This window comes from Equus asinus, chromosome 5 (assembly GCF_041296235.1).
Source record: "Equus asinus isolate D_3611 breed Donkey chromosome 5, EquAss-T2T_v2, whole genome shotgun sequence".
Classification (NCBI taxonomy): Eukaryota; Metazoa; Chordata; class Mammalia; order Perissodactyla; family Equidae; genus Equus; species Equus asinus.
This window is the reverse complement of record NC_091794.1, coordinates 88,844,052-88,859,170: the sequence shown is the minus strand read 5'-3', so window position 1 is coordinate 88,859,170 and position 15,119 is coordinate 88,844,052. Positions and strand designations below refer to the sequence as shown.

At 53.0% G+C, this 15,119-nt stretch overlaps 1 protein-coding gene and 1 long non-coding RNA gene across 6 annotated transcripts in view; one reads left to right on the top strand and one right to left on the bottom strand.

Annotated features, from left to right (window-relative positions):
* The window catches only part of PHC2 (polyhomeotic homolog 2), a 110,485-nt gene that overhangs the window by 35,957 nt on the left and 59,409 nt on the right, over positions 1-15,119 (bottom strand). For 2 of the 5 annotated variants that reach the window (XM_070510401.1, XM_044770295.2), the window contains 6 exons: positions 14,776-14,982; positions 11,392-11,550; positions 10,277-10,354; positions 9,668-9,832; positions 7,645-7,797; positions 6,161-6,473 (listed from right to left, as the gene is read on the bottom strand). In XM_070510401.1, coding sequence (XP_070366502.1) covers positions 6,161-6,473; positions 7,645-7,797; positions 9,668-9,832; positions 10,277-10,354; positions 11,392-11,550; positions 14,776-14,928 — 1,021 coding nt within the window. In that variant the 5' untranslated portion in view covers positions 14,929-14,982. Of the gene's footprint in view, positions 1-2,914; positions 3,138-6,160; positions 6,474-7,644; positions 7,798-9,667; positions 9,833-10,276; positions 10,355-11,391; positions 11,551-14,775; positions 14,983-15,119 lie in introns of those variants that run through there. The other 3 variants (XM_070510402.1, XM_014837878.3, XM_070510403.1) reach the window with 2 other exon arrangements.
* The window catches only part of LOC123285789 (uncharacterized), an 83,650-nt gene that overhangs the window by 12,724 nt on the left and 55,807 nt on the right, over positions 1-15,119 (top strand). The window lies entirely within an intron of this gene.

Below are 15,119 nucleotides of genomic sequence, written 5' to 3'. Positions count from 1 at the left end.
GAGTGCAGCATAAGTGGCTAAAGGCTTGGGTTTTAGAGTCACATCTGGTTTGAATCTTGGTTCTGCAACCTATAAGCTGGGCAACCTCAGACAAATTGCTTAACCTCTCTGAATCTTGATTTCCCGTTCTTTAAATGGTGATCCATACTACACAGAGTAGTTGTCCGTATCAAATGGAATATTACGTTTAAAGCACAAAGAGACTCACTGCCTCTGTTCATACCTAGTAGATACTCAGTGAATGGAAGCTATTCTTAAAATACTACCTGCTATTTGTAGGGTGCTTTGAACGTCTCAAAGCATTTTTATAATTTGCATCTCATTTATTCTTCCAAGAGCCTCTGAGGCAGATGGGCAGTGTTCCCATTGTACAAGCAAGAGCTGCGAGTAGTTTCCAGGCAAATTCCCCATGCAGTAGGTTAGGGGAAAATCGACCTTATTTGACAGAGGAGGCATGGCGCCTAGTATATAACACATGTTCAAAACCCGCCGCTGGAACAATGAGGAATACGAGTCGGAAGCACAGATGAAAATGGCAAGGCCTGGGGGGTTAGCTGGAGGCTGTTGAGAACTTTGGAGGTAATCCTGAAGGGATGGACGATGAAAGGGGAGTGCTATGCCAGACGGCGGGGAGGGATGTGGGGGGGTGGGTAGAAGGTATGTGACGGGTCAAGTCAATCACAAAGGTAGGAGAGGGGAGAAAAGGCAGGGGATCTGCGTGAGGAAGCCAGGAGCCATGAGAGTGGTCTGACGGGCCACGTGGGGAGGGTCTTGAAGGCCTCCCAGAGTCAGAGGCAGTCTATCAGAAGTCATTCACGCGCCGCTTCTTGAGTCCCTCCTCTAGACTAGGCCTTGTGACTGATAAAGGAGGAAATAAAGACACAGTGAAGGTTTCTAAACAAGAAAGAAAGGCCAGTCTCTGAGGAAGATGGTCCCAGCAGCCGTGAGGAGGATGTCCTGGCCATCAGTTAAGCCTCGTGCAGTCAGCAGGCCTGGAGCTAAGCAAGGGGCCAACCCAGAGGAGGAGGATCCTCAGAACCTGGTGAGAGGCTGGCCGGTGATGGGGGCCAAGAAGGAGGGAAGGCGACCAACATCTGTCATGAGCCTACTCTGCGCTGGCCACCGTGGCAGCCCATCTCAATCATCTTTACAGCCCGTGGTAAATACAATCATCTTTGTTTTATAGATGGGGAAATTGAGGTTTACAAGAGATTAAGTAACTTGATGATGGTCATAAAACTCCTAAGTGATGAAGCTGGGGTCTGAAAGCAGGTCTAACTCCAAATCCTAAGCTTTTCCTCTTAGAACACTCTGCCTCCTGGTGAAGGAGAACGAAGTCAGAATATGCCTGAGATTGTGAGCCCGGGCCCAGGAAGACCTCACGACTGTGGGCAGTGGTCAGGAGCTGGGAAAGGGGAACTTTCCATCAAAGAAGACATCTGGGTTTTGGTTTTGGTTTTGTTTATGAACTCTCCAAATTTTAAACATGTGTGTGCAGGGCGTGACATCCAAGTGGGAATATCCTATAGACAGCTGGAAAGGTATGGGGAGAAAGGCTGAGGACAGGGATGGACGCATATTGAGAAGTCCTCTATGGACAGGTGGTTCGTGTCTGAAGCATAAGATGCAAGCCCCTCTAGGGGGTAAGTGTTGGAGTAAAATGCAAGGGGGAAGGACTGAGTCCTTTGGGAGTCCCACAGCTAATGGCAGGGGCACAAGGGACAAGGAAGGAGGAGCAGGTACCACCTAGACCCACAGACGGTCAGATGCACACATGGCCGCTCTGGGCGTAGGTGTTTCCCAGGGCCGCTGAGCTAATCCGCCTTCTGTTCCATTCTTGACACTCACTTATTTTCTAAGGCTCAACTCAAATTTCCACAACCCTTATTAGAATCTAAACTTGTTCATCTTGTGAGTCCCATATGGTTAGCTTTACGTTTGGCACATAATAGGTGCTAAATGAGTTTTTGTTGAGCTAAACTGAACAGTCAAAGAGAGAAAAAAACGATTTGGGGATGACAGTTAATTATTTTTTCCCAGCCATATCTTCTTCGCTTGTGAGATGGAATAATCATGGTCAGGATTAAGTGAGATATGTGGAGAAGGCATTTAGCACAGTTCCTGGAACGCGGTTGTTCATTAACTGGTAATTATTATTATTAGCTGGCAGTGACCATGGAAGTAATATAACAGGAGTCCAGGGTGAAGAATTTCAGGAAAGAAGGAATGCTCAACAGTTCCAAGCCCCTTTGTGTATCTTAGGTGGCCTTCTCTCTCTCTCTCTCTCTCTCTCTCTCTCTCACACACACACACACAAGCATGTGCCCATGTGCGTGTGCACGTGTGCACCCATGGTGAGGGATGTTAAACAAAATATAAAACTCCTCCATGGATATCCTCTGGATTTTTTCCCCCTCATATGAGGAGGAGATTCTTAGCAATCTAAATTTGGTCCTACAGAGGACAGTTGAAATGACCTTCATGGCTGGTTGCATGATTTAACATCAAAATTGTTGGAAATTTTGATTCCAGCTAGATAACAGGCCCACCTGTATGCTTTGGTTTTTACTGGATTCTCTAGGTAAAAGTGTGTCTGCCCCACAGTTTGGCAGCTGCTTTGGGAGGGAGATATGGTACCTGAGTCCTAGGGTCAGCAAGCATCACACTGTGCAGCCTATCACAGATGGAAACCACTACTGCCTGACACAAACCCCCTCTGTGATAAAACAAAGCCGCTATGTGTGGACCTTCCCCACAGAGAATTCTCTCTCCTTCCATGAGACCTGTGGATGGATGAGGAGACAGAACAAAGACCTGGCATCTGGAGCACAATTGTGTGAGAAGGGACTTTCAATGACTTGACAGTTCTCTATTATCACAGCCTCTCCCTCCCGGTCAGCAACTTTCTCCTCACCTTTGGGCCTGAGTGTGCACCCAAGGCCTCGAGTTTATCCACTAGGATGAGGACTCCGAGAACCAAGCCTCCTGGCCCAGCTCCCTCAGGACTCAGCTTCCCCGGAGGCCAGGCCCACGGGACCTTGCTGCCTGCCCCTCCTCTGCCCTCGGTTGTTCGGTTGTTCGGTCCTCATATCACTGAGAAGCCCAACCTCTCAGGCTCTGCTCTCCGCCCCTCACTCCCCTCCCCCACCTACCAACCCACCCCTTTTCAGGGCATAAGGGACCTTTTCTATTTGCAGAGCCTAAAGAAACCGGTTGCCAAGGTGACAGGAGCAGGAACAGCAGGGAGCCTGCCATGGGGGAGGGGCTTTGCCCCCAAACAGCTGTCAGTGGGAGCGGTCCCAGCTGGGACCAGAGCGTTTGCCTGCTCTGGGAATAGAGCCCCAAGGAGAACACATTCCTCTCCGATTTACTCCCCCCTCTGCCCCCCACCCTCAAGTCTCCACTGGTTACTTTCCCTGGGGGCAACCAGCCAGCCAGCTCAAAAAAAGCTCCAATAACAAACAAAAAAATGCGCTGGCTCCATGTACACACACGCACACACACACACACTCACACGCATGTGCGCATGCTCTAATCCTTCAATTCATTCACAGTGGGTTGGCTGGGCAAGAGGCCAGAAGTTACCTCTGCCTGGGGAACTGTGGAGCCCAGGGCAGGTGCGGCTCCAGGCTGCCCCCCATCAGGTCATAGGGATTATTTCAGTCTTTTTTTGTGCCAGAGGCCCTGAGAGGATCTGCAGCCTCCTAGACCTCCCCTGCCTTCCATCTGGGAGCGGGGTTTGGGGTGGAACCACAGGGTTTACAGAGAGGAAGGGGTGGGAGAGGAAAGGAAGAATAAATAGGAGGGGATGGTGGGAGGCAGGGACAATGCAAAGCCTACTGGTCTGTGTCTCTGGGGAGAGGGTCTTTGTGGCCTGCCGCTCCCAGCTGCTCTGTAGAAAGTTCTGTAGAACCACCAGTCTCTGCGCTGTGTACAGCCACATACTGTTAGTCCCAGGCCACACCTGGGACCTTGGACCTCAGCCTGTAACACCCTGGTGTTGGGCTTTCCCAGGCCCAGGAGAAGAGAGCTGAGGCTCTCTGAGCTCTGGGTCAGGACTCAGACAGGCCCAGGAAACCCCAGATGACTGTAAGAACCGAGAGAGGCAAATCTGGCTTGATGATTCAGAACACAGGATCTGACTCAGCCAGACACGGAAGTGGTTCCCAGTTCTGCCACTTAACACTTATGTGACCTTGAGGGACATATGGAGCAAGTTCTTGGGTGACCTTTCCGAGCTTCAGTTCTCTCCTCTGTAAAATGGATAAAAAACACCTACCTTCCAGGGTTCTTTTGAAGGTTAAAAGAGGTGGTGAGCATAAAAGTGCCTAACGTATTGTTTAGGACACAACAGACGTTTATCAGGTGTCCAGTTTTCGAGACCGCAGGGTTGCCTGGGAGCCTTAGGAAGAACCCAAGAACTGGTCTTTCTTTTGAAGGGTCCTTAGAATCCAGGGCACGGGCTTCCATCTAGGGAGAGGTTGCATTTTGGCCTGGCAGGAATGGGGTTCTGAGAGAGTCCTGAAGCCCTAACACTGCTCTAGGGTTTGTAGGTCGAATGAGAAGGTAGAAGAAATGCTAATTTGGGGTACTTGCTCTAGTCCAAGCTGCTATCAGCTCATTGTAAGAGCCCCTCGTCTTTCCCCTTCTGAGCCTCAGTTTCCCTTTCCATGAGAGGAAGAGGCTGGACTAATCTCCAGAGAAAACAATGCCTCGAGCCGCAGGGCAGTGAGGCCTCCGCAGGGAGGTGCCTTTCTGGGCTCAGTAGGGACCCCGGGAAGGCAGAGACTAACCCTTTGTCCTTGAAACCTCAAAGAGGTGAATAAAGGCCTTTAATTCCGATTCTTCCCAGCTCACTGTCATAACGCTCAACTTGTGCTCTCCTCTGTCTGTCTTGAATACCTTCCCCTACTTTGTCTGTTGGGTAAATCCCCCTTGCTTTAAGACTCGTGCCATTTCCTCTGAGGGACAGCATCTCTGCCTCATCCTGCCTGGCACCGAGACAACCCTCTGTGCCCACACTTACCTCGTACTTACTCTTATAACAGAATTCATGAAACTAAATGGCTTTGCTTATCTGTCTGCCTCCCTCCTTTGGACTGCACACTCCTTTAGGTAAGGAATCATATTTTGAGCATCTTGGTTAATCTAGTAACAAGCATATAGTAGGTTCTCAAGAAAAGACAACACAGGTTAGATGGGATGGTAATGTGATCTGGACGAGGACAGGGGTTAGAGCTTGTCACAGGGATGTGACCAGGCTGGTTCTCTCTCTAATGCAAAGCCACGTGGTCCACCACGATATTTATTCCTGTGCTACAACAGCTTGGTCTTGTTCCCTAGACTGATAAGTCTGGCTTCCAGGGCTCTTGGCAGACGCTCTCATTAAAGATTGCCACATTAGGCAGCACCGGGAGAATCTGAGCAGGCCAGGAGATGAGTCTAGCCCCAGGGAATACTGATTCATCCCTTCCACAGAATTTGCCTCACAAGGAATCTGCTGGATAATTTTTTTTAATCTGCTAGATTTACTCTCAAGTGCTACCCTCACTGGCAAGCCTTTCTTGGCTCCTCTCCCCAGGGCTAGATCGTGCCTCTGTGCTCCTACAGCGCTCAGATCTCACATACACTAGAGCACTTATCACACTGTCCTGCATTGGCCTTGTCTGTCTCTCCAGACCGTGCCCTCCTGGGACGGCACGGCCCAAGTCTTATTTATTTCTACACACCCAGAACTGGCAAATATTAGTCAACAAATGTCTGTTGAATGATGAGAAAATAAACTTCCCATTTCCCCATCTCGCTGTGTGGTTCTTACACGCCTGTGGCTAGCCTCTATCCTTTTTGCTGCCTCTTAGAGAATTTCAAAATAGTCCAACTGCCAACTTCCACTCACTCAGGTTAAGAGTCATGAAGTATACTCAGATTCATCACTGTGCTCATTTATTCCAACTGAGGGGGCTGCCTTCTGTAAAGCTAGACTAGAACCAGGAAACAGAATCAGGAACTGATGAACATCTCAAGACTGGAAGAGGGGAGAGAGAGACACATGGCTGGAATCTGAGCATGTCCATGGTAACAAGGAAACTGTGAAAGTTTTCACCTGACCCACGTCCTCCTGGGTTTTCTGGGATAGGATCCTTCTTCCTGGAGCCCTTACCTGGTGCAATGAGGGGGTGGGGAGCCACAGTGGGTACCATCCGGCTGAGCCCAGCTCGGCCCTCCATGCTCCCTGGCACACTGCTGTTGCCATCTCCTTTCTTGAGCGGCTCCATCACACTGTCAGTTATGCTGGGCTTGGCACCTGCGGGGGAACCCTGAGCAGTGTTTCTGCCCTGTGATGGGGTAGGCAGAGGCTGGCTACCACTTGGCGTGGGTTTCAGGGCCAAGCTGGGCAGGACAGGCTGAGTGGGGGTAGGGCCCGAGGCTGCTGCAGCTGGTGTCTGCTGTGTTCGGAGGGTCAAGTTCTGTACCTGGAAAAGAGGGGTCTATAGGAGTCCAGAGAATGCGGGTGGGAGTAAAGCCAACACACACTGAAGATAGGGAAGGAGTTAGGGACGGAACCGGGGATGGCTGAACAGAACGGTGGGTTGTAAAATCAGAGAGAAAGAGAGAGACAGGATGAGTTAGGCGCTGAAAGAGGAACCAGGAGCAGGAGAGTTTCTAAAGGGGACAAGAAAGAGTGCTAGTGATCAGATCCATCGGTAGAAGAAATGGAATTCTGGGACAGGATGACTGCTCAGGCTGGGGCAGGCCCGGGTAGGCAGGCCAGGCTCTCTCTCCCTTCTGTGCCCTCCCCTCCTCCCCCAAACTATCAGGATGGGATGCGTACCACTTAGAGAGCATCCTCAGATACAGCGGGGCATGGGGCTTCCCACGCTGGAAAAGGGCAGGGCAAAAGTGAAAGTTAATTGACCAGCAGCAAGGCCACCAGGCAAAGGCTTATCTTGTCCTCAGCGTAAGGTTTACACTAGGTTCCGCGTGCTCATTCAGCCTGGTCCCTGGTGCCCTCTGCTGGACACACAGAGGCTGTGCCAGACTCGCATCTGACCAGTCTGATTATCCTGCTACCAAGTGCTCTCCACGCCGGTCCCCATTCTGTAGCTGGGGACAGGGGAGACCGGCGTGGGGGGGTGTGTCCGTCTCCCTCACAGCCCATACACTCTCTACAGCCATAGCATATCTGTGTGCTCCCGGCAGAAGGTGGGGACCCAGGACTCCTCTTTGCTCCCTCTTCCATGCCATTTTTCCTGATTCCTAGAGGTGCTAGCCTGTGTAATCAGAGCGGGACTGTCCACTTAAAAAGCAATGACAACAACAGAAGTTATTCTGGGGAGGGTGTAAGGTATAAAGGTAGTAACGACCAGCCATTGTGGGCCATCACGCTTGGCTCAGCATGCTGCCCTCTGACTCCTGACCTATGTTGAAGGAAGGAAATGGTCAAGAGTGGCTGAGGCCTTCCCAATGGGGAATGAAGGAGCAAGTCTGGGAGCCCTGGGATGTCCCGTCTCCCTCCTGCTTTCCTAGAAGATCCCAACCTTTCCAAAGATTCAAAGCTCCTCCAGGCTTGGGCCCATACCCAGTATCAGTACCCCTCTCTGGGGTGCCCACCCCCCTGCCCTCCCACAAGCAGGGAATCCTCACCTGGGCGGGGGTGGAGGGCCGGGCGGGGGAGCCAGTGCCGAGCTCAGGCTGCACAGTAGCGACGGTGGCCGTGGGCGTGAAGATGAGCTGAGGGGACAAAGGAACAGTGCCGCCTAGGCTCCTAGCTACCTGCACCAGGTTACCTGGCTGGGCCTGGAATCACAGGAAACGAGGCGCCTTTTACCTGCCCAATGTGGGCTCAGCCACAGACACAGTTAGCCAGGGAGCAGATACGGGGAAACAGGGAGGCAGGAAAGGGAAGGGGTCCAAGGGGATCGCCCGCAAATCCCAAGAGCCTTATAGCATCCTGACCCAGGCCGGGCAGTGAGGGGGGTGGCAGGGGAGAGCCATTCTGGGGCTGCACCCAGGTCAGGTTTACTCCAGAAGCCTCTGTGAGGAGCTTATCCTAGAGGGGACCAACATTCGCAGGACACCCTGAAGTCACTCTCGGCAGCAGGGAGCTGGGCCGAGACTGATGCCCTGGGAGCGTTTTCCAGGTCTAACCACTCCTGACTCCAGGTCTGGGTCAGAACAGGACTTTCCTTGAGAAGGGATCAAATAGATGTATTCTTTGGTCATCTTTTCGTCAAACTGCGATTTGTTGGGGGCGGGGGGGAGGGGTGCAGAGACAGCAGCAGTGGAGAAGCCACAGCGACTGGATCTGTGCTGTCTGCATCTCCTTCCCTGGGCTGCAATCTCTCCTTTACACCTGTGCCTAAGAGGCGCAGAGGGCCTTAGGAACCACCCAGGCCACGGGGCAGTCTCTGCATGACGCCCACCCTGCGGGTCTGGCCGGGCGGCAGTGTGGACATGCTGGTGTCTGATAGCCTGCTTTCCCCAGAACCCTGTGACGCCCCTATGCTTGCTCCTCTGGGCGTGTATGCCCTGCTTCGGGGAGGGAGGCAGACAGGCCTCGGGATGCCAGTTGGGGCGGCTGAGCAGGATGGGGGGTGAGTAAACTGAAGACGAAGGCAGGTTGGGCGGTGTACAAGGGGGCTGTCGGCTTTGCTAGAGAAGTGGAGTCTGCTCCATAGTGTGCGTCTAAGTGGCCGTTCCCTGCGCACGGAGCTGCTCCTCACACAGTGAGCTCAGAGTCAAGAATGGAAGTGCCGGGGCAAGACCAGAAAAGCTCCAGGTGTCCCATTCAGGCCACGGGAGCAAAGGGAGGGGCAGGATTGTATTGTCCTCAGGAGAGTGTGTCAAGGTGCTGAAGGGAGAAAGCTTCCAAGTGGGAGACGTGGGATCGGACGCCCAACGATCTGAGCCCAACGTGGAGCTAGATGTTCCTGTCTCCTAGCGAGCAGGCCGCTATTCTCCCAGGAAATGCTTCTGAATCTTAGGAAACTGGGAGGTTCCTAAGGACCTCTGCACCTCTTAGGGACAGGTGTAAAGGAGAGATTGCAGCTGTCCAGGGCTGACGCGGTCCTGAGTACATTTGGCCCAAACAAGCCCACCTGATTAAGGGGTGCTAGGGGGACCCTGATTAGCATGGCCCAGCTGGGAGGGCTGTGTGGGCAGCACGTCCTGAAGCTGGCTGCCGCCTTCACACCTGGGCTGGAAGGCACCTCGGGCCCTTGAGCTAGTGGTGGCCAGGCCCTGCGGACTGCCATGGCAGAATAAGACCCCATTTCTGTGGAGGGTATGGAGGTTTGTGGGTTTTCTTCTGTATGTGCCTGAGTGCACAGACCATCGAGGCATGGACCCCTGCATTTTTTACCCTAATTGATTTTGGGGAGTGGTTTCTGGTAAGATGAGGACAAGTGGGGAAGGAAAGGAGGCATCCTGGGTAACTCTATTTCGGCTGGGAACGCCACCCGTCCCTGAATCGTTGAGCCTATACCATAGCTCCCACTCAGCCCTCCAGGCCCCCTTCCTTATTCCGCTCCTTATTTCCTGCCAACTGTCCCCCAGGCCTTCTTGCCCACCTGTCTCTAATCCCCACCCTTCTCCAATCTCCCAGCTCCCAACTTCCCTGCCTCTGTCCTCCTGGCCCCGTGAGCTGTGGCCCAGGCTGGGTACTCACCATCTGGGCCCTTAGATACATCTGTGCTTGGCTTGCGGTCAGGGCCGGAGAAGACGTGTTGCCCAAGAGCACAGCCTGCTGGGCAATGCCCGAGGCTGCTGCCGAGTTAACGTTCTGAGCCCGGTTGAGGAGTTGGGCTGCTGCCGGGGAGGCCGCCAGGTTGATCTGTTGAGAGAGATGCATGAATAGGAATCAGGGGTTCTGTTGGCTCACTCTGTGCCCTCCCGTCCCTTTCTTTCTCTTCCCCTCTTCTGTTCTTTGGCCGATTCAGCCTTCTTTAGGACCATCTTTGGTCCTCGGGCCCTGGATCTTTCCTCAGCGCTGCTGCATCTCTGGCTACGTGCAGAGCTGCAGGGAGGATCCAGTGGGGAGACAACTGAGCTGTGACAGAGCCTCAAGACTGGAAAGACAACAAGGACTTTCAAAGTGAGGGCTAGAAACAGGCGTGCACTTTTTTTTCTGGCAAGAGTAACAGAGAGTCCAGCCATGATTCTACACGGCGGAGGCTCCTCCACCACTGGGTCTAGGAGCCTGTGAGCATTCTGGGCAGGGAGGAAGGAGCTGGTTCCCGAGCTGTGGGCCCTGCCTGCTGCCCGCCATCCTACTCACCGAGGACGACTGGGCTGGGGCCTGCGAGGACACACTGCTGCCCGCAGTGCCCCCTTGTCTGTTGGCCACCAGGCTCGCCTAGAAAAGAACAATTCTTATCACTAGAGTCCCAGATCTCCCCAGTCATCCCCCAGGCTCTCACCTTCCACAGGAAGCACTATAGGAGTCAAACCCCCATTCTGCCTCATCTGGGTGACCTCAAGCAAGTGCCTCAGTTTCCTCTTTTATAACAGCACCTACCTCGTGGGATTGCTGAAAGGTTTACACAAGGCTAAGCATTTTACAGATAAGCACTCAAATTGTGAGCTATGATTATGACCAACATTTCCAGCTCTCTTCAGCCCTCCATCCACCCTGCTCTATCATAGCTGGATACTGTCTGATGTCCAGCAGCACCCCCTGCACTCCCCCCTCCCCCCGCCAGCTTCTTCTCATCCTTCAAACATCAGCTTCAAGGTCACTCCAGCAGCTAGGCCTTCCTTGACCACCCAGTAGAAGGTGATCCTCCTTGTCATTCAGCCATAGCAGTCTGTTCTTCTCTTTCATAGTGCTTATCACCACTTAGATATTTAGATATTTTATTTTCTTGTCTATTCGGGTTTCTGTTTACTTGCTGTCTCCCCACTATAAGCTCCAAGAAGCCAGGCTCCACAGTATACTCAGTGCCTGACATGAACTTTGGCATACAGTAGGTGCATAAGAAATTTTGTTGAATGAATTAATGAGTTCTTCTCAGCCACTACTGGCAGACAGGCGAGCTGAATGGGCGATGGCCGTCTCTCATGGACAGCTCTTGGGCCCTGGGTCTTCCCTGCAGTGCGGTGATATGGTGGGGCAGGGCTCTCCCAGTCCTTTGTCCTTGGGCTAGGCAGGTTGAGAGTTCCAGCTGCTCCACTCACAGCTGTGTGACCTCGGGCAAGGTGCTTAACCTCCCAGAGCCTCTTTCCTTACCTGTCAAAGGATGCCGATGACAACTGTACCGACTTGCCCGGGTTTGGTGTGGGTTCAGTGAGAGAATGCGCGGGGAGCAGCTGTGCAGCACCTGCTGCTTCTCCCTCTTCCCTCTGCAAGTACGGCGACTCTCGGCGGCCTCAGCGGCCTCCTAGGACTCTTACCTGCTGCACGGCCGCCAGGCTCTGGAGCTGGGCGCTGTTGAGGTGCTGCTGCTGAAGCGCTGCGGTCTGCAGCATGAGGTGCTGCTGCTGCGCGGCGTACATCTGCTGCAGGTACTGGGCCGCTGTGTTGGGCTGCCTGTGCAGGGCCTGCTGGATCACCTGCGGAGGCGGGGAGAGGGCAAGAGCTGGCGCCATCAGCAGCCGGACACCGTGTCTGCTGTAGAACCCTGCTTCTGCAGCAAAGCCTTCTCAACCCCACCTCTCCCCCACTGCCCGGAGAAGGACACCAGGTCTGCGACCACCACCATAGCCAGTCACCCTCTCCAGGAAGGTGGGGAGACAGCTGTTGTCTATGCTGCGTCTCTCTTTAGTTCACAGGCTCCTCTGCTCCTGCGTTAGCCGTCCCCGTGGGGAGGTCACGGCGGCACACCACTGCTCTGACCAACTCTCGGGCAAGGAGGAGGCTCAGGGAGACCGAGGTCCTTTAAGCCTCCAGTGCCACTGCGTCCCATGCCAGGCTTGTTAGGCACTCCCCTCCCCTGCCATTCTTCAGCCTCAGATGGGGGCGATTGGAACATGAGAAGACGAGGACAGAGGAACCAGAGCTCAACAAGGCAGAGAGAAGGAAAGGGGTGGGAAGAAAGAGACAAGCTGGAAGGGGGTCTATCGCTTTTAGCACACAGCCAGTCAGACTAAAACGTAACCAAGGGCCACACCCTCCGGGCCAGGGCTCAAGGCAGACCTGGGGCTGCTTCCTGGCATCTACCCCTCGCTGCCTGGAAGGGCCCAACGGTCCCTTAGAAGAAGATGCCCTTGGCCTTGCAGAGCAGCCAACGCCACAGGGACAACACACTTCTCTTTTACGCTTTCCCTCCCTCTCCCCCTCACTCCCTCTTTGGGGCCAGGATCTCCCATTCCCTTGCCTTTCTGCCATTCTCTCTTTCCTGACGGGACTGGCTGAGCCACAGTCTCTAGGAAATGACAAAGGGCTGCTCTGTGATCCTCTCCCCTCTTCACCCTCAGCCCCTTAAAGCCTGCTTCCCACCCCCAGGAACAAAGAAAAGCGAACGCCTTTCCCCCATCCCTGAGGCCCTGTCTCTTCTCCTAGGCCCCAGGAACATTTCTCCTCCCTTCTCCTGACCTGGTCACCCTCCTGCCATCTCTTCCCACTTGATGCCCTAACAAGGGCCCTGGTTAGGCTTTGACCTACATCCCACACCAAGCTCTGCCAAATCTCTGGCCACGGGGCTGCTCCCAGCTCTGGGTCCTGGCCTGGCAAGCAAACCTCCAGTCTGGATCTCTCTGGCTTAGCGTGATTTCTAGGGCTGGTGGCTCTAGGACAAAACAACCTCTGGGCTCAGGTTTGGGGTTCTGTGAAAAGAGGCTGATATCACAGATTCTCCATGGGCTCTGGGGTCTCCCAGGTACCCCCCAACCCACCCCAACTCTTCCACACCTTTTTTTCTGTGTACTCCCCCCTGTAAGAATCTGCTTTGCATGAACTCAGGTTTTATTTATTTATTTTTAGGTGAGGAGATCCGCCCTGAGCTAACATCCATTGCCAATCTTCTTCCTTTTTTGCTTGAGGAAGATCCGCCCTGAGCTAACATCCATTGCCAATCTTCTTCCTTTTTTGCTTGAGGAAGATCCGCCCTGAGCTAACATCCATTGCCAATCTTCTTCCTTTTTTGCTTGAGGAAGATCTGCCCTGAGCTAACATCCATTGCCAATCTTCTTCCTTTTTTGCTTGAGGAAGATCCGCCCTGAGCTAACATCCATTGCCAATCTTCTTCCTTTTTTGCTTGAGGAAGATTAGCCCTGAGCTAACATCTGTGCCAATCTCCCTCTATTTTGTATGTGGGACGCCTCCACAGCGTGGTTGATAAGTGAAGTAGGTCTGTATCTGGGATCTGAACCCGCAAACCTGGGCTGCCAAAGCAGAGCGCGTGGAGCTCTAACCACTGAGCCACGGGGCCGGCTCCTGAACTTAGTTCTTTTTATTCCTTGTTCTCCCCAGAATTCTTTCTTCTTACTCCCTTTACCTAGGCCTCCCTATTCTGCTTAGACTCCTGTAAGTACCTCCCAGCAGTCCAGACAGCAGTAGCCAAGATGCTACGACTCCTCCTCGCTGGAGGACGTCAATGATAGGAAAGAGGAGGGGCCCCTCATGGTTCTGCTTGGGTGCAGAATACAACCTCGGGTCACCCCATTTGCCAGAGCAGAAGCTCACATCCCTTTTGCCAGAGTTGCGATGAGGGGCAGAAAGAGGGCACATCCTAATGTCAGCTGCTAGAAACTAGAGCTAAAATACTCAAGCAAAGGGGCCAGAGGAAGAGGCTGGGAGGGAGGTGGGGGCAGCAAGGATGGGAGCAGTGAACATGGTTTTATTAAGGGTGAGGCAGAGACAACAGGGAGAGGGAAGATTCCAGAGTCTCTGATGGTGTCTTCTTTATCTAGATTTTTCAGGCCCTCTCATGTCTGCTGTGGCTTCTCCTCCAGCCCCTAATCCGGGCCTAGGCCAAAGTGGGATGAGGTCACTTGTCAGCACATCTGCGCTGTAACAGCAAAGCCACTCAGGGTCAACACCTCTCTGCTGCGGTCTCTCTTTTCTGGCTGTTTTATCCGGGAACTTCAAACTGACACTGTAGTGATTAAGAACGCAGGTCTGGAGGAAGAATTAGGTTCAGCGTTTTTGTCTTTACCTGAAAGACCTTGGACAAATTACTACCTTCTCTGAGCCTCAGTTTTCTTAATTATACAGTTGTGCCTAAAAATAACCATTCTCACAGCTCGAGGAGAAGATTAATATGCAAAATGCTTCGTACAGTGCGGGGCACATAGCAGATGGCGATACATGGTCACGACTGCATTACGGGACAGTGTGTAATCCCCCGGAAGGCCTCAGGGATGACACTTTGCAAACTGCTGCTTCAGGGAAGAGGGTAAAAAGACACAAAGACGAAGGAATGTTTGGGGGTTCTATTTTGGTCCTCTGTCTTTAAGAAACTTAGATCTTATGGGGCAGTGGTCATTTAGACAGTGGGTGTAGGTTGTGGTGAGCAGCAACCACTCATTTTTTCTATTTGTTATTTTTACTTGTCTGCCCCTTCCACTACCCTCCTAGCCTCCCAAGACAGCACTCTGGGATCTGAATCACCAGTAAGAAGGGGATTTTCCTGATCTGCTAAGTATCCCCACTCTCCCTAAACGTACTTGATTGGACTCACTTAACATCACTTCTCCTCTAACTCTCCACAAACACGCCCCCTAATGTTCATTCTAGATTCAACACCCTGTTACCCCAGCAGACCGTGCCAACAAATCCTCCTGGCTAGCCCTGGGGATAATTAAGGAATACAATCCCCAGCTCAGGTGGAATCTTACCTGCACGGTCTGCCGATCAGGAATGCCACTGTACACAGAAATCTGGGGTCCGGTGGGGCGGCTGCTTCCACCACTGCTGCTACTGACCCCGCTGGTGCTGCTGGTGACGCTGGCACTGCTAGATGTATGGGGGACTGGCAGCTCATTCTCCATGGCTTGTAGGATGGCACAGTTGGGGTGCTCAGGTGGCAGAAGAGCAGGTGGGTTCTGGGAGGAAAGAGGTAGAAGTGGAATGTTAAACAAATCTTACTAGAGAATGTGTACATATACATGAGCTTTCCGTCAGCCTGTGGCGGGACCACCTCTGAACCGAGGGCCTGAGACATACCTGCCATCAGAGGACA